Below are 22168 nucleotides of genomic sequence, written 5' to 3'. Positions count from 1 at the left end.
AAATTATGTTTTTGTTTACTTGAAAATGTATGAAAATAAAAAAATATATTTTTAAATTTTTTGATATTAGTATATTAAAATTATCTAAAAATATTAAATAAAATTAATTTTAAATAAAAAAATACGAAAATTTATAAAATACAAAACAGGTACTGTATCTTGAAACAGGCTGGCTTTTGATGAGCCCAATAACTTCCTTCGCCAAGAAGCTCTCTCCAGTTTCTCTTATTATTAGAAAATTAATCAATTAATTAACACGAGCTCTAGATTCAATCGTCCTCCCCAAAACTCGTCAAAATCCAAAAACAAAATGTCTTCAACATTCAGTGGCGATGAAACTGCGCCGTTCTTCGGATTCCTTGGCGCTGCCGCCGCCCTCGTTTTCTCCTGTAATTTTGATCTCCTTTTTTTTTTTTGGAACCAAATTCTGATCTGGATCTATGAGTATTAAGATTCTAGTTATTTTCATCGATGCTTACGTGGATCTGGTGTTTTGATTGGGTGTTGTTCAGGCATGGGAGCTGCTTACGGTACCGCGAAGAGTGGAGTTGGCGTTGCATCAATGGGTGTGATGCGACCAGAGCTCGTGATGAAATCCATAGTCCCGGTCGTTATGGCTGGTGTTTTGGGTATATACGGTCTGATTATTGCCGTGATTATCAGTACTGGTATTAACCCTAAGGCAAAATCCTATTATCTGTTCGATGGATATGCTCATCTTTCTTCTGGTCTCGCCTGTGGCCTCGCTGGTCTCTCTGCTGGTATGGCTATTGGCATCGTTGGTGATGCTGGTGTTAGGTAAATCTCTTGAGTGACTTAATAACTGATTCCAATTGCTTAATTTTTTCTTTTGGATTTGTTATTTTTTTTTTAATTATAAAAAAGGTATCTTATGATTAATTCTACCGGGATAAAAAGTTTCGTGTTTCATTCGCTCAGAAGCGGTATTTGAAGCTGCTATATGATATGCAATGCCTGTTTTAGTTGCGTTATGGTTTTGTCTTCAATATTTTGTTTTGTACTTGTTTTGTAATATGGTTGCTAGAAAGCTGCCAATAGATTGTTTGAGATCAATTTCGTGGATTGGAATAGTTGCTCAAGCTTGGGTTATTTTGGAATTGAGCTCTAGAAGCTTGTTTGATTTTAGTTCATAAGCTCCTCCGTCAAGTGTTTGAGATTGGCTCAACTGCCTCTTGATGCTCATTGGAGTTGTTAGAGCTGGGGGAGCTTTAACTGGGACTCAACCTGAATTTGAACCTAGTTTCACTCAATAAAGTTTTTAATCTAGTTTCAATTTGAAGTAATCAAATGTTTTCAAGAGAATTTAAAGGAAATGGTTATCAGCTTTAAGTTTCCATAAACAGACGCGTCAACTAATTTATGTAAACATAACAAATAGAGATCATGAAAATTAATGAATGGAGGGACCCTGAAGGCCTGAATGTTATCATATATGAAAAGCCTTCCAATAGAAAATTAGATGTTAACTGCAGTCACTAAAATAAACCAAAGCTAAAGTTAACTAGACATTGCTTAGAATTCTATTCTGCTAGAATGTTTAAGGTCGAGTTTTGCAATTAGTTTATTATTGTTACTATTCCTTCCTGTTTGCACTTGTGAAGATATTTGGAAATATGAGGTTAAATGGTCGAGGTTTTCTGTTGGGTCTTGATTTTTGGAGGTTCAGCGAGAAACAGGTATTTGGTTATAAGATTGTCTGTTTGACGCGGGGTGCCTTGATTAGCCTTCCATTTTTTAGGTTGATACATGCTATACATATGGTAGTGTTCTCCTTTATGGTTTTGCGCAGTGAGTTATTGGATTTCAGTTTTTCATTGAAAGTTTCACTTTAATGTCGGGCTGTACTTTGCAGAGCTAATGCCCAGCAACCAAAGCTTTTTGTTGGTATGATCCTCATCCTCATCTTTGCTGAAGCACTGGCCCTTTACGGTCTCATTGTTGGCATCATTCTCTCCTCCCGAGCTGGTCAATCGAGAGCTGAGTAAAGAGTCCCTCTGCTTGGTGTCTGTATGGCGGTTGTGATTCATCTTTTTTAGCTTAACTTAAAAAGTGTTTTGTACTAAAAAAATTCTTGTCTGAATTAAGTGCCATTGCTTGTATGATAAAAATGTAGAATTGGTTGTTATCTCTTCTCTTGATAAATTCTCTTTGTTTAATTAATCGATGTATGTTATGGTTCACTTCAAATTCTTGTTGGAAGGATGCCATATTGCCTGGTTTGCTGATCCTGCACTCTCCCACTGTGGTGAAGGATCCAGATTGACCATGCCATCCATCTATAACTGCCTTGAAATATGTTTTTCTGCCGGGCTCAATACTCTGTAGTCTACAGGCTGGTATTTTGCCCCCCTCCATTTCGAGATAGTTTGCGTGTGTGGAGCTGCTGGGGTCGCAAGTTTGAGCGCTGGTGGGTGCATGTATTTTCTGAATTGTGTTGCTTTTTTTTTTTTTCCAAAAAAAAAAAGAAATATATATGACATGTCATTGTCCATTTAATGAAAATAAATAAATAGAGCAAGGCCAGGCATGCGTGGCTTGCTCCCGTGGGCTTTACACTAGGCACGATCCTTGTCTTCTTTTTCTTACTTCATGTGTTTTTTTTGGTTTTTTTGGCACCTTGAAGAATATTTTTTTGGCTTACTTTTGAGATTTAACGTGATTTTTAAATATTATTATAAATTTTTATTAAAATGTTTAATAATATTTCTTTCAATTATTATGCATGTGATATTAAAAATAATAATACTAATAATAAATTGTTCATGAAAACTTTATTTATTTATTTTTATTCTTAAAACTTTTAAATAGATTTTAAACATGTTTTTACTTTTTATTGCATTTATGATTTTCTTAGATTCTAGTTGCACATAAAATATGAACACATTTTTTTGATACTTTTTTGCTAACTTAATGTAACAATCATAAAATATTTTTTTTAACACAAACAATTATTTCAGTTAAAAACTCTGTGCTTGTTAAGATAAATGATAAGCAATGTTAATAAAAAATTTATCTTTATGTAAAAAAATCATATGGCTGTTTCTTAAGTTTAATAATAATGCAAAAAATTCTCTAAAACTGGGATACTTTTTCATGTTTTAAAAAATACTGGTCCCTTGTAGTGTAGTGCTTTTCATGGTTTTGAGTCAATAATTAGTAGTGCTTTTCATGGTTTTGAGTCAATAATTAAAAGAACATCTAAACAAAAATCATTCGATGCATTTTTTGTTTGAGAAAACTTTTGCTTATGCTTTTGAGCACTTTTCAAAAGTAATTTTGACCAGAAAAAACATTACATTAATTTTTAAATGTTTTCTAATGGTTTTAATTACTGGTGTCAAAAACTAAAAAAAATATTTTGATATATTTTTAAATAAAAAATTATTTTAAAAAACACATTAAACTACAATTTCAAATAGATACTAAAATGATATTTGAGAACAGGAATCCAAACGATGCTTCACACAAATTTAATTATAATTTTTTATGATTAAAATTTATTTTTTTATGTATTTAAATTATTTTGATGTACTAATATCAATAATAAACAAAATACTATTTTTATATATTTTAAATTAAAAAATATGATACAAATACATGTTGCACCTCCAATAACATGTGTTCTTAAATAAAAAAGCATAAAAATGAAAGAGAAAGAAGTAAAAAAAAAACTAGCATAACATAAATAATCTTTCAAATACACGTGGCTCCATGATATAGGGAGTGCCCCTGGTATTGAAACGAGGGGGGGAAGTATTTTGGAATTTGAACACGGTATATTACATTACGTCACTGCTAACGCAGCTAAAAAAAATTCCCCCGTTAACCGCCATCACCATTGATCACTGAAGACGTATAACAAAGGAGCGTGATCAGATGCAATCAAGACCACCAAGTTTAAGTCTTCATCTCCATTCACAGCTCTCCAAATATCCATCTAGTGTCGCGGAAATATATGATTGGAGCTTTATTGGTTGCTTTAGCCAACTGGTCAACAATTGTCACAAAACCGATTCAGCTTTCATGTTCTCATAAGAATATAAGAAATAATTTTAAATTAAAAAATTAAAAATTTCTTTTAAAATATTCTGCCTTTATAAACCTTATTAATCATTTTTCTTACCAAAGGTGTATTTATCTTTTTACAATTAGCTAAGCTTCTTCTTAAAAAATTTAGATTTTTTTTTGTTTTGATTTGATGTGTGATATTTAAATTAAATTTTTAAAAATTAAAAAATATTGTTTTAAAACAAACACATTAAAAAACCATACTACCTAACAGTCGAAGTAGCAACGAAACCTCCATTCTTGAAATCTCTATTTACGCACGTACTTTTTGACCACCCACCAAGCCACCGCCGTCTTTTAACGACCGTTTATATCGCGTGGAGCACAATCTAGCAGGCAGTCACCGTTATCTATAAATAACTCCAGCCAGGTCAGTCTTATCAAATTTGAAACATTTTCCGTTCTCTAATTTGTATGATTATTTCTATATGATTTTATGAACTTGTTTCGTTCACGCGTCTCAAGCTCAATAGTATCTACCATGGGCGAAGAGCTAGGATCCTCTGCCTCCGCTTCCACTGCAACATCATCATCACAGGCAAAAACAAGATCTATATGGCCCTCTACTCTTCGCTGGATCCCCACTTCCACCGATCACGTCATCGCCGCCGAAAAACGCCTTTTCTCTCTAGTCAAGTGAGTGATTCCTTAATTCTTCTCTCTTTCATCGTGATTGAGTGAAGCGAAGCCCTAATTTGTTGTGTATTTTTGGGAATTTTAGGACTCCGTACGTGGTAGAGCAAGTGAATATTGGTTCGGGTCCACCAGGGTCGAAGACTCGGTGGTTTCGATCTAAGAGTGATGAGCCTAGGTTTATCAATACGGTGACTTTTCAAAGCAAAGAGGATTCTCCTACGCTTGTAATGGTCCATGGATATGGTGCTTCTCAAGGTTTCTTCTTCAGGAATTTTGATGCTCTTGCTAGTCGTTTCAAGATCATTGCTATTGATCAGCTTGGGTAATTATGCTTGTATTATCTTTTAATTAATACAGTATTAATCCCTTAGCTTTTAAAATTTAAGTCACACAAGGTTTTTTCAATCCTATTTTGAATGGCATATATTGTAAAGGGCTCAAATTTGGTTACTTAATTGTAAATAATAATTACATTTCTACGGTCAGTGAATTCTCCGGCTCTCTGCTAAGCAATATATAGCCATATAAATCATTAATGCGTCATCATTGAATAAATCTTAATTGTCTTCTGCTAAACTTATTTTTTTTCTTTTTTTGGGGTTAATTTTGTTTATAGTTGGGGTGGATCAAGTAGACCTGACTTTACCTGCAAAAGCACTGAAGGTAGGTTAGTTTTACATTTCTTCAGAGGATTTATTCGTTAAGTACTTTGGAAAATGCTTTGTGTGCTTTGTTTGCCTTGAAACAAATTATGTATGTTAAGTTTGGTAATGCAGAAACTGAGGCGTGGTTCATTGACTCCTTTGAGGAATGGCGAAAAGCAAAGAACCTCAGTAACTTCATATTGCTTGGGCATTCATTTGGAGGTTATGTTGCGGCTAAATATGCACTCAAGGTGATTGTTTTGCCATGATTGTTAGTATTTTGAGGACTATACGATGGCACTTTCTTCATTTCTGATGGTTGTTGCACATTTGTGTTATAGCATCCCGAGCATGTTCAGCACTTGATTTTAGTGGGATCTGCTGGATTTTCATCAGAATCAGATTCCAAGTCTGAGCGGCTCACCCAATTTAGGGCAACTTGGAAAGGAGCCATTTTGAATCATTTGTGGGAGTCTAATTTTACTCCTCAGAAGGTTGTTAGGTATGTCCCTTTCCCTTGTCTGGGTGTGCTTCAACATCTCTTTAAAACATATTTTGGTCTCCTTTCAATCATTTTAGATTGCCATGTCATAATCATACACATGCCTTTGCCAATGCATAGCCTACGTCATTAAATTATTATTCTTCACATAGTTGGTCTGTGGCAGCATCAACAAAGCCCATGTTCCAAAAACTGGAACTGGGATCAACATTTTGTTTTGTTTTCAATCAAATAGTTTTGGTTTGAGGTCTTTAAGCACGTAGAACCAAGAAGATTCTCAATAAATGACTTAAAACAGGATTTTATTATGAATTGTACCTTATATAGAGAAGGCTTATTGTCCTTCTCTAGCTCCTTTTATTATATTTTCCATAAGTGGCATCTGGATTCCTCCATTCACCCACTGGAGCACTTTATACATAGTACCAGTATAGTTGATGCTGTCAAGCTTCCTTTACCTTTCTGTTTCTGACAGTCCTGATTAAACCTTTCATCCAGAGGGTTGGGTCCTTGGGGTCCTGGTCTGGTACGTCGCTACACAACTGCTAGATTTGGTGCATATTCAACCGGAGAAGTATTGGCTGAGGAGGAGTCCAAATTGCTAACAGGTAGTGTGGGATATCATCTAGGCTTGTGTGCATTCATCAGGAGGTATCTGACGCTTGCTCTTTTAATTGCAGATTATGTGTATCATACTTTAGCAGCCAAAGCTAGTGGAGAGCTATGCTTGAAATTTATATTTTCTTTTGGAGCATATGCACGGAAGCCCCTTTTACAGAGGTCTGATTAACCCAACTTATTCTGATCTTGTCTTTCCTCTAGTGTGTCAAAATACCTTGTGTGAATCAAAGTTGACAGCATCTTTTTGCCCAAGTGTTTGCTGACTGAATGTGTTAAAACTAGAACCTATTGCTGTATCTATGTCTGTGGTTGAAAAGTTGATCTTGTGAGTTACGGACTTACGGTCGTCATAGATGCATAGATGGGTTTTATGCTGTTGCTAGAATTTGTTATGTTAATTAGGTTGTTTGATTGGTGGGGGTCTATATAATGGCCTAGAAAGTTCTGCGTGGAATATCAGATTGCATGCTTGTGTAGAGTGGATTGAAGGAGCTTCTTAGAAAAGCCTGATATGCTGAGACTAAAAAGTTATTTTAGAATGGCATGCATCTGCTTTTGGTTGACCAAAAGAATGTTCGAACACACGCACACAGAAGAAAGTCCCAATGAGTTAGAGGGTGGCAATGGGTTTGATTCAGAAATGCCTTCTCTTCCTTTTTGCAAATGAAAAATCAATGTCATCCCCAATAAATCTAAAACTTGGCTGTGAATGTTAGCTAGCCGTCCTTGTGAAAACCCTATTATGGCTGACATCTATTTTCCAGGTCTAAACACCCTTTGATTTAGAATGATCATCTGAAATGAACTAAACACAATTACCATAAATGATATCTGCATCATGAAATATAATGCTTGTATCCTTTTAACATGTATAAAGTACCGGATGAAGTCCCTTCGAAGAAGTTACTAAATCCTCCGACATTTTGTATGCAGTGCATCAGAATGGAAAGTGCCAACCACTTTCATATATGGCTTCGATGATTGGATGAGCTACGAAGGTGCCCAACAAGCTCGCCAGCATATGAAGGTTCCATGCGAGATCATTCGGGTTCCACAGGTCTCGCTTTTTCTCAATTAGTTTGGAATATACGGTAATCAAAATTGGATTCAGCTTATTGAATTTTATTTTCTTTTGCCAAATGACAGGGCGGGCACTTTGTATTCATAGACAACCCAACTGGGTTCCATTCAGCTGTGTTTTATGCTTGTCGGATGTACATTTCACCTAATCTTGAAACTGAACATCTCCCTGAAGGTCTCACGCTTGCGTAGGAAATGTTACCATATTTAATTATTTGTGTATGATTCATTTATTTTATAGCCCGATCACAAATTTATATTAGGATGTATTAATAAAACATTCATTTTTCATGTACATGTACATCTAATGCACTTGAGTTGTGCTGTATGCAGCTGTATTTATTGAATATGAGCTCCGGAAGTTGAAAAAGTTTCTGCATTAATCATTCTGAAAATAGGAAATGTTTGTTTATGAAAGGGATGCACTATAGTGTGCATTTTGGCAATTTTATAGTGTGATCATTAATTACGTGCGGATAAAGGGCTTGGTTGATATCATAATTTATAAAATCTGATTTGAGGTTTTTTAAAAAAAAAAAACGATTTGAACTAGATTTAACTAATTTGTGAAGTAAATTTTTTTGTTTAATTTAACTAGAATCAGATTTTAAATTCTAGTTTTTAAACTATGATTGATATACATTTGAAATGGCAAAAATAGAATAAATGATGGGGTTTGATGCTTGATATTGAAAGTTATTTTTTATATAAATATATTAAAAAGCACTAAAATAAAATTAATTTAATACTTTGAACTTCATTGCGTGGTTTATTAATTTTTTTTCTTCCGTGATGGTTACTTCGGTTTAATTTATTTATTTTTTGTAATTTAATTACGTAAATATAAACAACTTACTTATTTTTTATTTTTTTCTAAAAGTGAAGTGACCATTATTTTAATTCACTATAGATGATAGGTATTGTTCTTGTTAAGAACTGATTGACTGGTCATAATGATTGTACCGCGTACTGCTTTGGCATCTAAAGGCAAAGGCAAGTCAAGAAAAGAAAAGGTATTATAAACTCCTTTTCTATTTAGATATATAAGAGTGGGAAAGGAAGGATAAGAAAGAAAAAAAAAGGTATTAAATTACAAAAAATAATTTTGAACAAAAGTAGCTGGTTTTAAAGTTTAAGTTTTATATATATAATTTGTATAATTGGGCTAATCTGGATTTTTTCAGGCATATTATCAAAACCAATCTAAAATCATTCCAGAACTTTTATTTTTACTTACTAATTCTTTTTTTTTTTTTAAGAAGCACTCGCCCCGTATGAGCAGCCAATGAGCACAAGGTCATGTTGTTGACTAGAGTTTGTATATTTTTATATTTAAAAAAAATATATTTTTTAATTTTTTAGTTGAAATTAAATTATTTTTATATTTTCCAGATTTTTATAATATATTAATGTAAAAATTAAATTTTAAAAAATAAAAATTATTATTTTAATATATTTTCAAATAAAAAATACTTTAAAAAAACAATTATTACCCATCCAACTACCAAGTTCTTACAACAAAAATACGACCTTCAGAAACTATCAAGTTCTTCCAACAAAAAATATCACTTCATAGAGAATACAGGCCCCGCTCCCTGATTTCACATGAAAGAACTGCAGCATTGTAATAAGAATGAGATTGAATTTTCTTGGCAGGTCCATTGTAATGGTGTCAGAACCCTTTTTACTGCGTTAACTATCCTCTACGGCTTAAAGCAAAATAAAAGTTTCCCTTCGTTGACGACAACGCAGAGTACAGTAAAGCCAAGCATTTAGCCTGAATCGCGGTAAAATTGAGGTATGAAAGTGAGAGATGAGAAAAAAATTTGAAGTAAAATTCGACAATGACGCTTCCTGCAGTTAAGCACTGCAACTTTTGTCCTCCACTGTTATGACCCCATTGATTGATAGTGGTTCTCTCTGAACTCTGAAACTTGTCACAAGACACCCTACCACTCTATTTAAACGATGGATGAGTAGAAATACAGTATAAATTTACATTGTGACAGTGTACGTGACTGCTTTTGCCAGAAACCATACAACTTTCGTGCCGCCATATTATTGCTCTACAGAAATCGACAAGACAGGACCTGGGGCTAAAATTCTTGTGAGGTCCCTTTACTTTTCCTATTTATTCAAATCAAATCCTTTACGTTTAATTTTATAATTTCATACTCTCCATTGTCACTTGAAAGAAAATTGAAATTTGTATCCACATACGTTGTAGAAACAGAATTAATAATTACTTTTTTGATGGAAACTAGTCTGGGTTAGAGGACTCTAACCCAAATTAACTTTAATTAGAACGTAAAGGTTAATTAGAATATAAAGTACAAAGTTGAAGGACCGTGTGTGAACTTAAGCCACTGGAGTCAGTTAGGGGACCGCGTGCTGGTCAAAACTTTAAAATCCAACGTGGCAACGACTTAAATATCTGACTGGCTAACTAGACGGCCTTTTTAAAAACTGTCAGAGATTCACGGATCCTGACGCCCTCCATTTCTCGTTTCCGATAAAGACACCTGGGTGTTACCATTCCCCTTAACGGCTACTTTCCATTAGCCCCGTTGCTTGCCACGTGTCATATGGCGGGAATTCAGGCCATGGGTCCTTCGCTGTGGAATCACGGAAAATTATTTTGACCATGGATATGGAACTTGAGTGGACCTTGACGAACTTTCTTCAACGGCGCCGTGGGGTCAAAGTTATGCGCAGATCGGAGGAAATTGAGGAATACTGAGTAGTCAAAGAATAAACAAAGACACCCTCTTGGATTAAAGGGTGATAAATTAAATCAGATCATACTAATTGATTAACATGAAAAAAATGGAGTGTTGCTGAGTACTGATGAAGAATGCCTTCTTTCTGGAAGTAAAATACAAAGGGAAAAAGAAATGTTTTTCTTCAAGTTGGAGAAGGTAGTGAGGTGGGATTGGCTGAGGATGGAATATCTGGTCCAGCCCTACAACCTTCAAGCATGAAAACAATATCAGCCATTGATGGTCGATCAAGTGGATCAGGTGCTGTGCAAAGAAGACCAACTTTGATTCCTAACAAGAACTCTTCCCATTCTGATGACTCGGGGTCTAACTCAAGCAATCCGGGTTCGAGTAGTTCTGAAATTTGGCCTCTTTGCAATTGCTTTTTCACCCACTTGACGATGTCTTCATCTTGTGTGAACATAACTGGTTTCCTTCCTGTTAGAATTTCTAACAATACAATCCCAAAACTGTACACATCAGCTTCTTTTGTTGGTTGTCCTGTTAAAGCTACTTCCGGTGATATATAGCCTAGTGAGCCAACCGGGGTGGAAGATGAGGAGGCTTCTGCTGGTGTTGCTGTGGTTAATTTATCGAGCCCAAATTCAGACAAATGTGCTTCAAAATCAGCGTCAAAAAGGACATTTTGTGGCTTGAGATCACCATGAACCAGAGGGAGTGAATGCAAGAAAGCTAGTCCACGAGCAATACCGAGAGCAATTAAATGACGCATTGGCCAGTTTAGAACATGCCCGTCTTGGTGTGAGGCTTCTTGAAGGAGAGTGGCCAGGTTTCCATTTGGCATGTAGTCATAGACAAGTAGCCTTACATCAGGTGGTCCTGCATAGTAGCCACGTAAAACTGTTAGGTTTCGATGCTTCACCTTGTCTAATGATTCTGCTTCTTTACGAAAGTTGCCTTCGCTGATTGATCCATCTGGGAGGCGACGGACTGGGAGCACCATTCCATCTTGATATGAAGCCTTGAACACAAGTCCGTATCTTCCCCTGCTTAACACATTGTCCTCGTCAAATTGTCTGGTTGCCTCCAATGTCTCTGCATATGTAATCTTGTTATTGAACATCACAAGTTTTGGCCCTCCATTTTCTCCGCTGCCACGACTTCTGTCTGCCCCTGAACTTGCACTCGCCGGGCTTCGCTTCTTTTCACCGGTTACCCCGTCTCTAAGCCTCTTGCGCCAGCGTAAAAGACTGTAAATGTATGCACAGCAACACAGTGCTAAAAGGACGGTTGCAGCTATAGGCACGCCAATGAACAGAATCAACTTCTTCCTCTTTCTGTTCCTGACATTCGCACATTCTCTATCCAGTGGCTTCCCGCATAATTCCCGATTCATAGCAAACACGGAAGGATCATTGAACCGGGAACCCAGCAACCTTGGAATCTCTCCTGCAAGATTGTTCCTTGATAAATTCAAGGATCTCAAGCTAGGGATGTGAGAAAGACTTGCAGGAATAGTCCCATTCAAGCTGTTGGAGGAAAGACTCAGAACTGCGAGGTTTGATAATTTTGACAAGGACTCCGGTATACGGCCTGAAAGGTGATTGGCATCCAACAACAGAGAACTCAAAGAGGAACATCTATGAATATCCTCTGGGATTTCACCAGTCAAAGCATCCTCACCCAAATCAAGCCTCTTTAAACGAGACAAGCGAGAGATATCACCTGGAATGCTGCCCCTCAAATGATTAAAACGCAGTTCGAGCACTTCAAGACTTGAACAGTTACCGAGCTCAGCTGGGATCATCCCCGAAATATAATTCCGAGACAATGAAAGAGCAACCAATGACGTAAGAAATCCATAATTTGCTGGAATCTCACCAGTGAAAAAATTAGATGTGAGATTCAAGTACTGTAGACTAACTAAGCTGCTAAAACCTTCAGGAACAACCCCGGATAACTTATTCTCTTCCAAAGCAACAACTTGCAAGCTTGGCAACCCAAAAATCTCAATCGGCAACTCACCAGACAAATTCTGCTTGCTCAAATCCAAAGTTGTAAGCTTCAACAAACTCCCAATAGTACCCGGAATCCTCCCCGAAAACCCACAACCACTCAGGTTCAAAACCATCAAACCCTTCAACTCTCCTATACTGTAAGGAATCTCCCCAGACAGCTTATTAAAACTCAAACTCAAAGTGCTCAAATTAGCCAACTTCATTATCTCCTCAGGCACATTTCCACTCAAATTATTACTCTCCAATTTCAGCGTTTCAAGCTCGGAAAGACCACCAAAACTCGCAGGAATCGAACCCGAAAAAAAATTCCCTCCTAAAGATAACAGCTTCAACCTCCTTAATTCACTCAAAAACAAAGGAATCTGACCATCAAACCCATTCCCTTCAAGATCAAGAACTTGTAAAGAACTACATTTTACAATATTATTAGGAATATCACCTGTTAATGAATTATTAGCCACTCTAATCTCCTCTAACCTCCAAAGATTACCGATACCACCCGGCAAACTCCCCGAAAAGAAATTTGTCGAAAAATCAACAACTCTAACCGTAGTCAAACCAGTCAACCAAGACGGAAAGACGCCTGTAATGTGATTCTCGTGAATATCTAAAACCTCCAAATTACTAAAACAACTTCCATTTGACGGCGGATCAATTCCCGTGAATGCATTAAATCCAAGATTCACAATCCTCAGCGAAACTCCACAGATAATACTTGCAGGAATCGTACCGGAGAGTTCATTCCGCGATAAAGAAAGCACTTCAAGTTTAGGAATTGAACCGATACTTGCCGGTACCAATCCTTTAAGTGAATTATCTCCAGTGCTTAAATGAATAAGTGATGAGCAATTTGCTACTGCTGATGGTAAAGTACCGTGCAACTGATTAGAATCAAGCCATAAGTACTCAAGCTCTTGAAGCTGCCCAATGCTCGCCGGAATTTCACCGGAGAATTTATTGTACGATAAATTGATTAGTTGAAGCTGAGATTTTGAAGAGAAGTTCCCCGGTATCTCACCAGAGAACGAATTTGACGAGACATCGAGGTAACGGAGAGAGAATGAAATGTCACCAGAGATTTTTCCGTTAAGGAAGTTGTGAGCAACGTTGAGGACTTGAAGGTTAGTGAGGTTAACGATGGTTGACGGAAGGTTACCGGAGAGTGAGTTATACTGTAAGTAAACGGCGCGTAAGAGAGAGCATTGAGAGAGTGAAGGAGGGATAGAGCCATTGAAGTTGTTAGAGTGGAGACTTAACTTACGCAACTGACGTAAGTTAGAGAGCTGGTCACTGAGGTGGCCACTGAGGTGTAAACGAGGTAACCGGAGTTCATGAACTCGGTTATTGTAACAGACAATGCCACGCCAGTCACAGGGAGCTGATGGCGTGGATGCATCCCAGCCGTCTAATGCTCCTAGTGGATCATTGAGACTTAGCTTGAAAGACTTCAAGGCTTGGATCTCCTCGGACAATGAAACGACGTCGCTTTGACAGCAAGTTATTACGGTTGCAAAAATGACGAGGAGAGAAATAGCCGTTGTTTTTGACATTACAAGATAGAGAAACAGAAAGGGTTTTGGTAGTTGAAGCTGAAAATGGAAATGGGAAGTGGTGGTTACGTTGCTAGCGCAGGCGACGGGGTAGGAGGAGGAGGAGGAGGAGGAGGAGCGTGTGTGCAAGGAGAGAGGGGCTGGAAAGAGTGGAGGACAGAAACGAAGCCATATATAATTGCTTTGCTTTGGTTTCTTTTTCTTTTGCGACACTCTCTCTTCCCAAAAAGGTGCATGCCCTTTTAAAAGAATTAGGGTTATTAACTGAGGAGACTTTTCTGCACTTTGGCTACTTCTCATGGGGTTGATCATTAATTTGCTTGTGGACTCTTATCACGAGGGGTTTGATAGCACCACCCTGGCAGGAGGAATGGTGACCTCTTTGAGTAAATGAGTTGATGAATTGTTCTATTACATGGCATCATGTCATTAGCTGGTACAGAAAACTCGGGGTGTTGGTGTTGCCTATTTTGTAACAGAACGTGGGAGGAATGGGCCAAATAGACAGGCCACATTGCTCGATCTAATGGCATGTTGGAGGAAGTTTAAGAATTAGATTACATGAATGAATAAATAAATGATAAGCTCAAAATAATGATGATGATAATAATAATAAATAAATGGTAATTATGCTGTAACTGAATGATGCTCTGAACATGGATTCTGGAAGATTAAGGATTAGATTACATAAATAAATGTTAATTATTCTTAACAAAAAGATAGTATGAACATGGATTTATTACATCCCGTTGGCAAGAAGAATAGCAAAAAAATTGATTTGTATTCATGTGTTACTTCCCCGTGTCTATATTTAAAAGTTTCAAGTCAAGTCAGGGTGAAAATTGAGTTTTTTTTTTTTTTTCAAGCCACATGCTTAGCTTATAGTTAGATTTCGTATTGCGGAAGCCAAATATTTTTAGATTTGATATTATACCAACCTGAATAATATATAAAATTAATGATATTTTTAAATTACATACCAATCACTAAATTTCATTTGTTTATTTTTAAGACTCTTAAAATGTCAAATTGACAATGTTTATCTTTCAACACCTCTAAATATATAAAGTTTTATAAAAATTTACTATATTTCCATTAATATTAATAAAACGCAGTCATGTTTATTATGATTAATAATGTATAAGAAAATATTTATTTTTTATTAATAGCATGTAAATAATATTTATTTTTCATTAATTTCATATATACTTTACAACCTTTTATTTCCTTAAAAAAAAGACTCGTTATTTATACAAATTCTTTAAGTATCATGTTTAAAATTTTATTTTTATAGCATCTCTTTTTAAAATATTTCAATTCATTTTTATAAATATATTTATTTAATTATATAAAAAAAATCAAAATCCTTTTTTTTTTTTTTTACATTACTAATTATCAGTCATCTTAATTTTTCAAACACGAAAAAGCATCCAACAGCCATTCTAACTAGAAAAATATAGATCGGAACACTACAACTAAAAAGTTAACTAATTATTCATCATATAAACAGTTTTTCTAAACTACCTGAACAAAACAGGATTTGTTACCTCCCGTCTCATAGAAAAGAAGGAGACGAAAATAATAAATTGATTGAAGAAAGCATGATTTAACCTCTGAAAGTGATATTTCTGGACATCAATTCGACGATGGGCTCAAATTGGACGGTTGATAAAACCAGATATCAGTCGCTGGAGGCAATATAATTGAAGTGGTCTTTATTTCAACGACGTATGACTATTGTATGCTTGACTTGTCGCGTGAATGTTGACAATTTCTCTTGCTGGGGTGACAAGGTTGAGCACTACTCCTGTTCATGATCAAACCCTCGCTTGCTACCTGTCCAGTGTGACGCTTTTCCAGCTTCAGTGTTCCAGGAATCTTTTGCTTGCGCGCGCTATCAGGAAGATTTTTCCGTTAAAAAGGGCGTGTTTTTTTTTAATCTATTTTTAATTCACTTTTTATATAAAAAAATATTAAAATAATATGTTTTTAATTGTTTTAGCATGTTAATATCAAACAAAATAATTAAAAAAATATATTTTTATATATTTTTAATTAAAAAACACTTTATATCGGAATTACCAAATATAAACTTAACTTTTACATGAAAGATTAGTAATTTTAAATAGTGTTATAAAAACAACAATTCTATATAATTTTTTTCACTTAAGCATATATAAAAAACTTTTTTTTATAAAAAAAATAATTATTTAGTACTTTGCAGGATCTTTGTTATTAATCAATAGACAATTCATTTTTTTATTAAATATGTTTAATGCAAGGAGTTTTTTTTGTAAATATTAAAAAAAAAAATCAGGAGACTCCCACTTTATTATTCATGGTAAAGTTAGAAGAAGAAAAAAAAAAATCCAAATCTAATATAATTTTCCGTAGAAGTTGAATTTTTTGTAAAGGTTCGTGAATGTGCGATGACTTAAGACTATATCTTTACTTATATAATTCAAAGCACTATAGTTCCCCCACCAAAAAAAAAAAAAAATAATATAATATATATATATATATATATATATATATATATATATATATATTATTCAAACCACTATAATTCAAACCACTATAGTTCCCCCACAAAAAATCTCATGAGATAGAATCTCGTGTGTGGAGATCCAGGAGGAAACCATGTGACAAAAATAAGAAAAAAAACAAAGGAAAGTGATGAAAAAAACTAGTGTTTTACGGGCACGTTCAAAGAATTTGAAGAACCAGTTTCGTAATATAAAGATAAATGTTTTTTTTTTTCTTACAAGGTAAAAGTTTAACATCAAAGCATATAAAAATCAAAATGAAGGTTACCTCCAATCATTAATGGGCCTTGGCATCTACCGAAACTCAATTTTCTAGAAGCCCAAAAGAAACAGACAGATCGGGCCCTACACTCACAAATGTAGCAATGGATAAAAATAGAAATTCCGTTGCCGGGACTTGAACCCGGGTCTTTCGGGTGAGAGCCGAATATCCTGACCAACTAGACTACAACGGAGAGACATTTGCAATCGTCTCAATTTTATTATACATATACTAAACTCATTGCATTCCTTATACACAAGCTAACATTCTAGAAGTTCTTTTTAGTGCAAAATTGAAGTCTTTTTGGGATTGAATTCAAAATATAAAATCACAAATTAATTGTTAAAATTCGTAAGCATGATAATAAAATTGAAATTGCATATGCATGGATTCTCAGACCAGATATATTAAAAGTAATTATCTAAAAATTAGGAAAGTATTTGCTAGTTTTCCTGACATGCCCAGTGAAGCAGGGAGACAGAAGCTTAAGGTGTTTTTCCCTCTAAGGTCCATGGAGCAATCAACTTGAAGCTTGTATCGACATGGTCCATGGGCATTGCAGATCCGTTTTCTTTATATTCATTCCACTGAAATAATTCAGAGTTGGGTAAGCTATTACTTGCTTTAGCAGGAAGGTTGATTTTGTGACAATGGCTTAGCCTTTTCCCGTTTCTTTTACTTTAAAAACCAACGAAACTTGGTGCCATAGCTGTAAAAACCAAAAACCTATTTTTTTTTTTTAGTTTTAAAAATATATTTTTTAAAAATTAATTTTTTATTTTTTTAAAAAAATTAATATTTGTTTTTAGTATTCTCGGATATATAATAATGTCAAAAATAATTTTTTTAAAATAAAAAAATTATTTTATTATTTTTATGTGCCAACTGCCAACCTCTACCGCATCATCTAAACCACCGGCCAGTGAATTGGTTCAGGACATTAAGCCACGATTTGAAGAAAACTTTACCAGGTCACAACCTAACCTCTCATTCGTTCTGTTTTTGTTTTTTGGATAAAATTATGCTTGGAGTAAAAGTTTTTGGAAGGGCTTGGCACAAGAATGTGCCTTGGGCCGGCCACCTGCAAGAACCTCAATTATCTAGAAGCCCATTACCACAACGGGGAAATGAATAAAATTAGAAATTCCGTTGCCGGGACTTGAACCCGGGTCTTTCGGGTGAGAGCCGAATATCCTGACCAACTAGACTACAACGGATCGTCGTCGAAACCCCTTCCATCAAGTTGTAAAACAAATAAAAAACATATAGAGGTTAATATTAATGATCAATGACATTCTTTGAAGCTAAAGTTTTGGCAATGCTTTTTATGTGTAAAAATAAAATATTTATTAATTGAATGTTCATAATTTAAAAATAATATCTTTTTTTTTGTATTATATCTTAGCTTTTTAATTGGATTTTAAGAAAAACTATATCTGTTATTTTTCATGTATTTATCAATTGGATTATAATATGAATATTATATGCAATAAAACAATGTATTTCAGAGAGAAATTTATAAAAAGAAATCAATGAACATCGGAGAAAATGTCAAATTGAAAACATGGTGGATGTAAATGACACAGTAATTGAGATTTGAGGTTTTCCTTTTAGTTTTTTGGGCTGTTCCACCTTTCCTGCCTTTTTGTCAACGGGCTTGTATTCAAATAGGTTCTTCCTTTGCACACCCTTTTTAAACACGGCCCATTGTATTTTGTCCTCGGCATTATCACTAGCCAGTGAAGAAAGGGAAGAGACTGAAAACCTCAGCAAGAGGAGGATGGTTTGAGGTTTTAAGCACACAAAACAAAAAAGACCTGCAATGGAAGCCTTGAGACATGTCGGCATTGGCCTTTGCACTCCCAAACTATTTCCCCCTTTAAAAAAACCCTCAAAAGTAAGCACCACAATCACCTGCTCCGCCAGCAAATGGGCTGATCGCCTCCTTAGTGATTTCCAATTCTTCACCTCCACCGACACCTCCTCCTCCGACCTCCTCCACCACCCTCTTTCCTCTTCCACCGCCACTCTCGCTCCTCCTCTCCCTCTCTCACCTCCCGAACGCTATGTCTCCATCCCCCTCCACTTCTACCAGGTAAGTACACTATTTAATTCAGTTCATTTCCCTATCTATGCTCTCCATTTTGGCCTCGACTGAAAAAATTTACTACGGTTTTTTTTTAGGTTTTAGGAGCTGAAACACATTTCCTTGGAGATGGAATAAAGAGAGCTTATGAAGCTAGGGTTTCTAAACCACCACAATACGGTTTCAGTCAAGACGCTTTGGTTAGCCGCAGGCAAATTCTCCAAGCTGCCTGTGAAACCCTAGCTGACCCTGCCTCTAGAAGAGATTACAATCAAGGCCTTATCGATGACGAGACTGATACCATCATCACTCAAGTTCCCTGGGACAAGGTAACTGAGAGAATGTGTGGGAACTGAAAGAGAAATTGTAATTGAATTGTTTGTAAGGTGAAATTTTTTTATTTGTAGGTTCCGGGGGGATTGTGTGTATTACAAGAAGCAGGGGAGACTGAGGTGGTGCTTCAAATTGGAGAGAGTTTGTTAAGGGAGAGATTGCCGAAGTCGTTTAAGCAAGATGTGGTGTTGGCAATGGTGCTTGCTTATGTGGATATGTCGAGGGATGCTATGGCGTTGGATCCGCCAGATTTTATTAGAGGGCGTGAAGTGCTAGAGCGGGCTTTGAAGCTTCTGCAGGTACTATATTGCTCTTGCTTAGTGTTTTGTTACAGTTATGATTCAAGACTCATTCTCTCTTTTACTGGTAGCATTAGTGAGTATTTATCAAGAATAAATGTTTTTTTTTTATTATTATTATTTTATCACCAGATGTTGACGCTTACTCGCCTGATTGGCTTCCCGATAAAATACTTATTCTGTGCATGTAGGAGGAAGGTGCCAGTAGCCTTGCACCTGATTTACAAGCACAGATTGATGAGACATTGGAAGAGATTACCCCAAGATCTGTCCTCGAACTTCTTGCATTGCCCCTCAGTGAAGAATACCGAACAAGAAGGGAGGAGGGTCTCCAAGGAGTGCGGAACACATTATGGGCTGTTGGAGGAGGAGGAGCAGCACCGGTTGCTGGAGGATTTACCCGGGAAGATTTCATGAATGAGGCCTTCTTACGTATGACAGCAGCTGAGCAGGTAGGACAAATTATGATTGTTATGACATTTGCCTTTGCCTATTTATGCTTGCCCAATTCTTATTGAAATTCCCTCCTTGTGAAAGGTTGATCTGTTCGTCACCACGCCAAGTAATATCCCGGCTCAAAATTTTGAAGTTTATGGAGTGGCACTTGCCCTTGTTGCCCAAGCTTTCGTTGGTAAAAAGCCTCATCTCATCACAGATGCTGATAACCTATTCGGACAACTTCAGCAGATTAAGGTAACAAATCAAGGGAGTCTTGTTCCTGTCCTTGGTTCCATGGAAAACCGTGATATTGACTTTGGTTTGGAGAGGGGTCTTTGTTCACTGCTTGTAGGTGAGCTTGATGAATGTTGTAAATGGTTGGGTTTAGACAGTGATAACTCTCCTTACAGAAATCCACCTATTTTTGATTTTATCATGGAAAATTCAAAGGATGATGATGACAGCAATCTTCCTGGACTTTGTAAATTGTTGGAGACATGGTTGATGGAGGTGGTATTTCCTAGATTTAGGGACACCAAAGATATAGAATTCAAGCTTGGAGATTATTATGATGACCCCACTGTCTTGAGATACCTAGAAAGGCAGGAAGGAGGTGGCCGTTCACCATTGGCTGCAGCAGCAGCCATAGTGAGAATTGGGGCTGAGGCTACTGCTGTTATTGATCATGTGAAGGCTAGTGCAATTCAGGCATTGCAGAAGGTGTTTCCTCTTGGTCACAAGGACATGGGTGCAGAATTCCATGAAAATGATGGGATCAATTCAGTCCTTTCTGCTGTAGAAACGGAAAAGCCTTTTGAAAGTCTTGGTCTAGAGAATCGTGAAGAAATATATTCTGATGAAGTACCTGAAGAAGAATTAATTACTGAAAAAATAAAAGATGCCAGTATCAAAATCATGTGTGCTGGTGTGGCAATTGGACTGCTGACTTTAGCTGGCCTGAAGTGTTTTCCTCCTAGGACTGGCTCCTTCATTCGACAGAAAGAAATTGGTTCGGCAATGGCATCTGACACCATCAATTTGAGTATGATTTTATTTAACTTTTACCATATACCTCAAACCAGACAAAATCTCAAGTTAAACTAAATTATTTTCTGTAGCGATGCTAATTTTTTCTTTACCACTTTAGCCAGTCATTTTTTGATTCACCACTTAAAAATTTTCCATCTAAAATTTCAATCTGGTCATTTTTTGATTCTGCACCAATGTAGCTATAGGTCTATGTTACGCACGTCCACATTACTTAAAGCTACTCCGTTACTCATGTATACTTCTAGCAAGAAACTAAAGTTTTTGCTTGTAATGGAGCTTCAACTGTGCAGATTCAGCAGTAGATGAACAAATTTCCGAGGACTTACCCAGAATGGATGCAAGGTTTGCAGAGGATATAGTTCGCAAGTGGCAAAACATTAAATCTCAGGCTTTTGGACCTGATCACTGCCTGGCAAAATTGCCAGAGGTAACATCACTTCTATGCTTTTAATTGAACTTTTGCTTGAACACCATTACGAGGAAACTAGTTTAGTACTTTTTTTCTGACTCTAAGAGAACTCTCCAGGTTTTGGATAGTCAGATGTTGAAAATATGGACAGATCGTGCGGCCGAAATTGCACATCTTGGTTGGGTATACGAGTATATGCTGTTGGACCTGACTATTGACAGTGTGACTGTATCTGTAGATGGACTAAATGCTGCAGTAGAAGCAACACTCAAAGAGTCAACTCGCTTAACTGATGAGGTTCATCCAGAGAACAATGCCTCAAATGTCAAAACCTACACGACAAGATATGAGCTATCACGTTCCAATTCGGGATGGAAAATAACTGAAGGAGCAATTATGATGTAAAACATGAAATGATCCCAGTGTAAATCCTTTCCTTGTCTTTGTTTATAGTTTTTGAAAATTCCCTTGAAGACAAGTCCCGATGTTTTTTTTTTGTAGCTGAACCATCAAATTGTGCAGTAACAAGTTCATAAAAGTCACTGTTAGCATATGGATCTTCTTTTCTTCTGCTGAATTTTTAGCTGGAGACCAATGCGCAGTAGATGGATTATTGAATGTATCTTGCACAATTAGAGAATTATCGAAGCCTGTTTCCGTTTATGCAATACGGGGAAACTTGCTTGTACACAATCAAGGAGTCCATCTGGATGGAATAAAAGCACAGCTACGCGGAGGCGGAGATGCACCCCAGCCACTGCTGCTGCATTTCCGAAGGCCTTCCCTTCTCTAACGTTTCCTGGTGCAGACATAAAAAATTAAAAACCACCAGTTTTCAGTAGTAGAAAAATATCAGGAAATCTTGAACAAGAACAGTTATTTCTG

The 22168-nt window shown here is 36.2% G+C and overlaps 4 protein-coding genes and 2 non-coding genes across 6 annotated transcripts; 3 read left to right on the top strand and 3 right to left on the bottom strand.

Annotated features, from left to right (window-relative positions):
- The first annotated feature begins 164 nt into the window (after window positions 1-164).
- Window positions 165-2201, top strand: LOC118062072 (V-type proton ATPase 16 kDa proteolipid subunit). Its single transcript, XM_035075754.2, has 3 exons — window positions 165-389; window positions 513-798; window positions 1874-2201. Exons 1-3 carry the CDS (start codon window positions 311-313, stop codon window positions 2004-2006), a joined length of 498 nt encoding a protein of 165 aa, XP_034931645.1. The 5' UTR covers window positions 165-310; the 3' UTR covers window positions 2007-2201.
- A 2203-nt stretch (window positions 2202-4404) lies between these two features.
- Window positions 4405-7900, top strand: LOC118062073 (1-acylglycerol-3-phosphate O-acyltransferase). The gene is made up of 9 exons (XM_035075756.2): window positions 4405-4725; window positions 4811-5047; window positions 5342-5388; window positions 5502-5620; window positions 5711-5871; window positions 6370-6479; window positions 6552-6651; window positions 7426-7549; window positions 7639-7900. The coding sequence occupies exons 1-9, from the start codon at window positions 4526-4528 to the stop codon at window positions 7762-7764; spliced, it is 1224 nt and encodes a 407-aa protein (XP_034931647.1). The 5' UTR covers window positions 4405-4525; the 3' UTR covers window positions 7765-7900.
- A 2273-nt stretch (window positions 7901-10173) lies between these two features.
- LOC118062074 (uncharacterized) lies at window positions 10174-14056 on the bottom strand. Its single transcript, XM_035075757.2, has one exon. It carries the CDS (start codon window positions 13858-13860, stop codon window positions 10477-10479), a length of 3384 nt encoding a protein of 1127 aa, XP_034931648.1. The 5' UTR covers window positions 13861-14056; the 3' UTR covers window positions 10174-10476.
- Window positions 14057-16788: 2732 nt separating this feature from the next.
- On the bottom strand, window positions 16789-16861 carry TRNAE-CUC (transfer RNA glutamic acid (anticodon CUC)). Its single transcript has one exon. It is a non-coding gene; the product is annotated as a tRNA-Glu (tRNA).
- A 951-nt stretch (window positions 16862-17812) lies between these two features.
- Window positions 17813-17885, bottom strand: TRNAE-CUC (transfer RNA glutamic acid (anticodon CUC)). Its single transcript has one exon. It is a non-coding gene; the product is annotated as a tRNA-Glu (tRNA).
- A 490-nt stretch (window positions 17886-18375) lies between these two features.
- Window positions 18376-21836, top strand: LOC118062076 (protein ACCUMULATION AND REPLICATION OF CHLOROPLASTS 6, chloroplastic). The gene is made up of 7 exons (XM_035075758.2): window positions 18376-18763; window positions 18853-19083; window positions 19162-19386; window positions 19578-19838; window positions 19924-20866; window positions 21165-21301; window positions 21401-21836. The coding sequence occupies exons 1-7, from the start codon at window positions 18491-18493 to the stop codon at window positions 21686-21688; spliced, it is 2358 nt and encodes a 785-aa protein (XP_034931649.1). The 5' UTR covers window positions 18376-18490; the 3' UTR covers window positions 21689-21836.
- The last annotated feature ends 332 nt before the right edge of the window (window positions 21837-22168 follow it).

This window comes from Populus alba, chromosome 5 (assembly GCF_005239225.2).
Source record: "Populus alba chromosome 5, ASM523922v2, whole genome shotgun sequence".
Lineage (NCBI taxonomy): Eukaryota > Viridiplantae > Streptophyta > Magnoliopsida > Malpighiales > Salicaceae > Populus > Populus alba.
The sequence above is the reverse complement of the archived record's forward strand: the minus strand, read 5'-3'. Positions and strand labels throughout refer to the sequence as shown.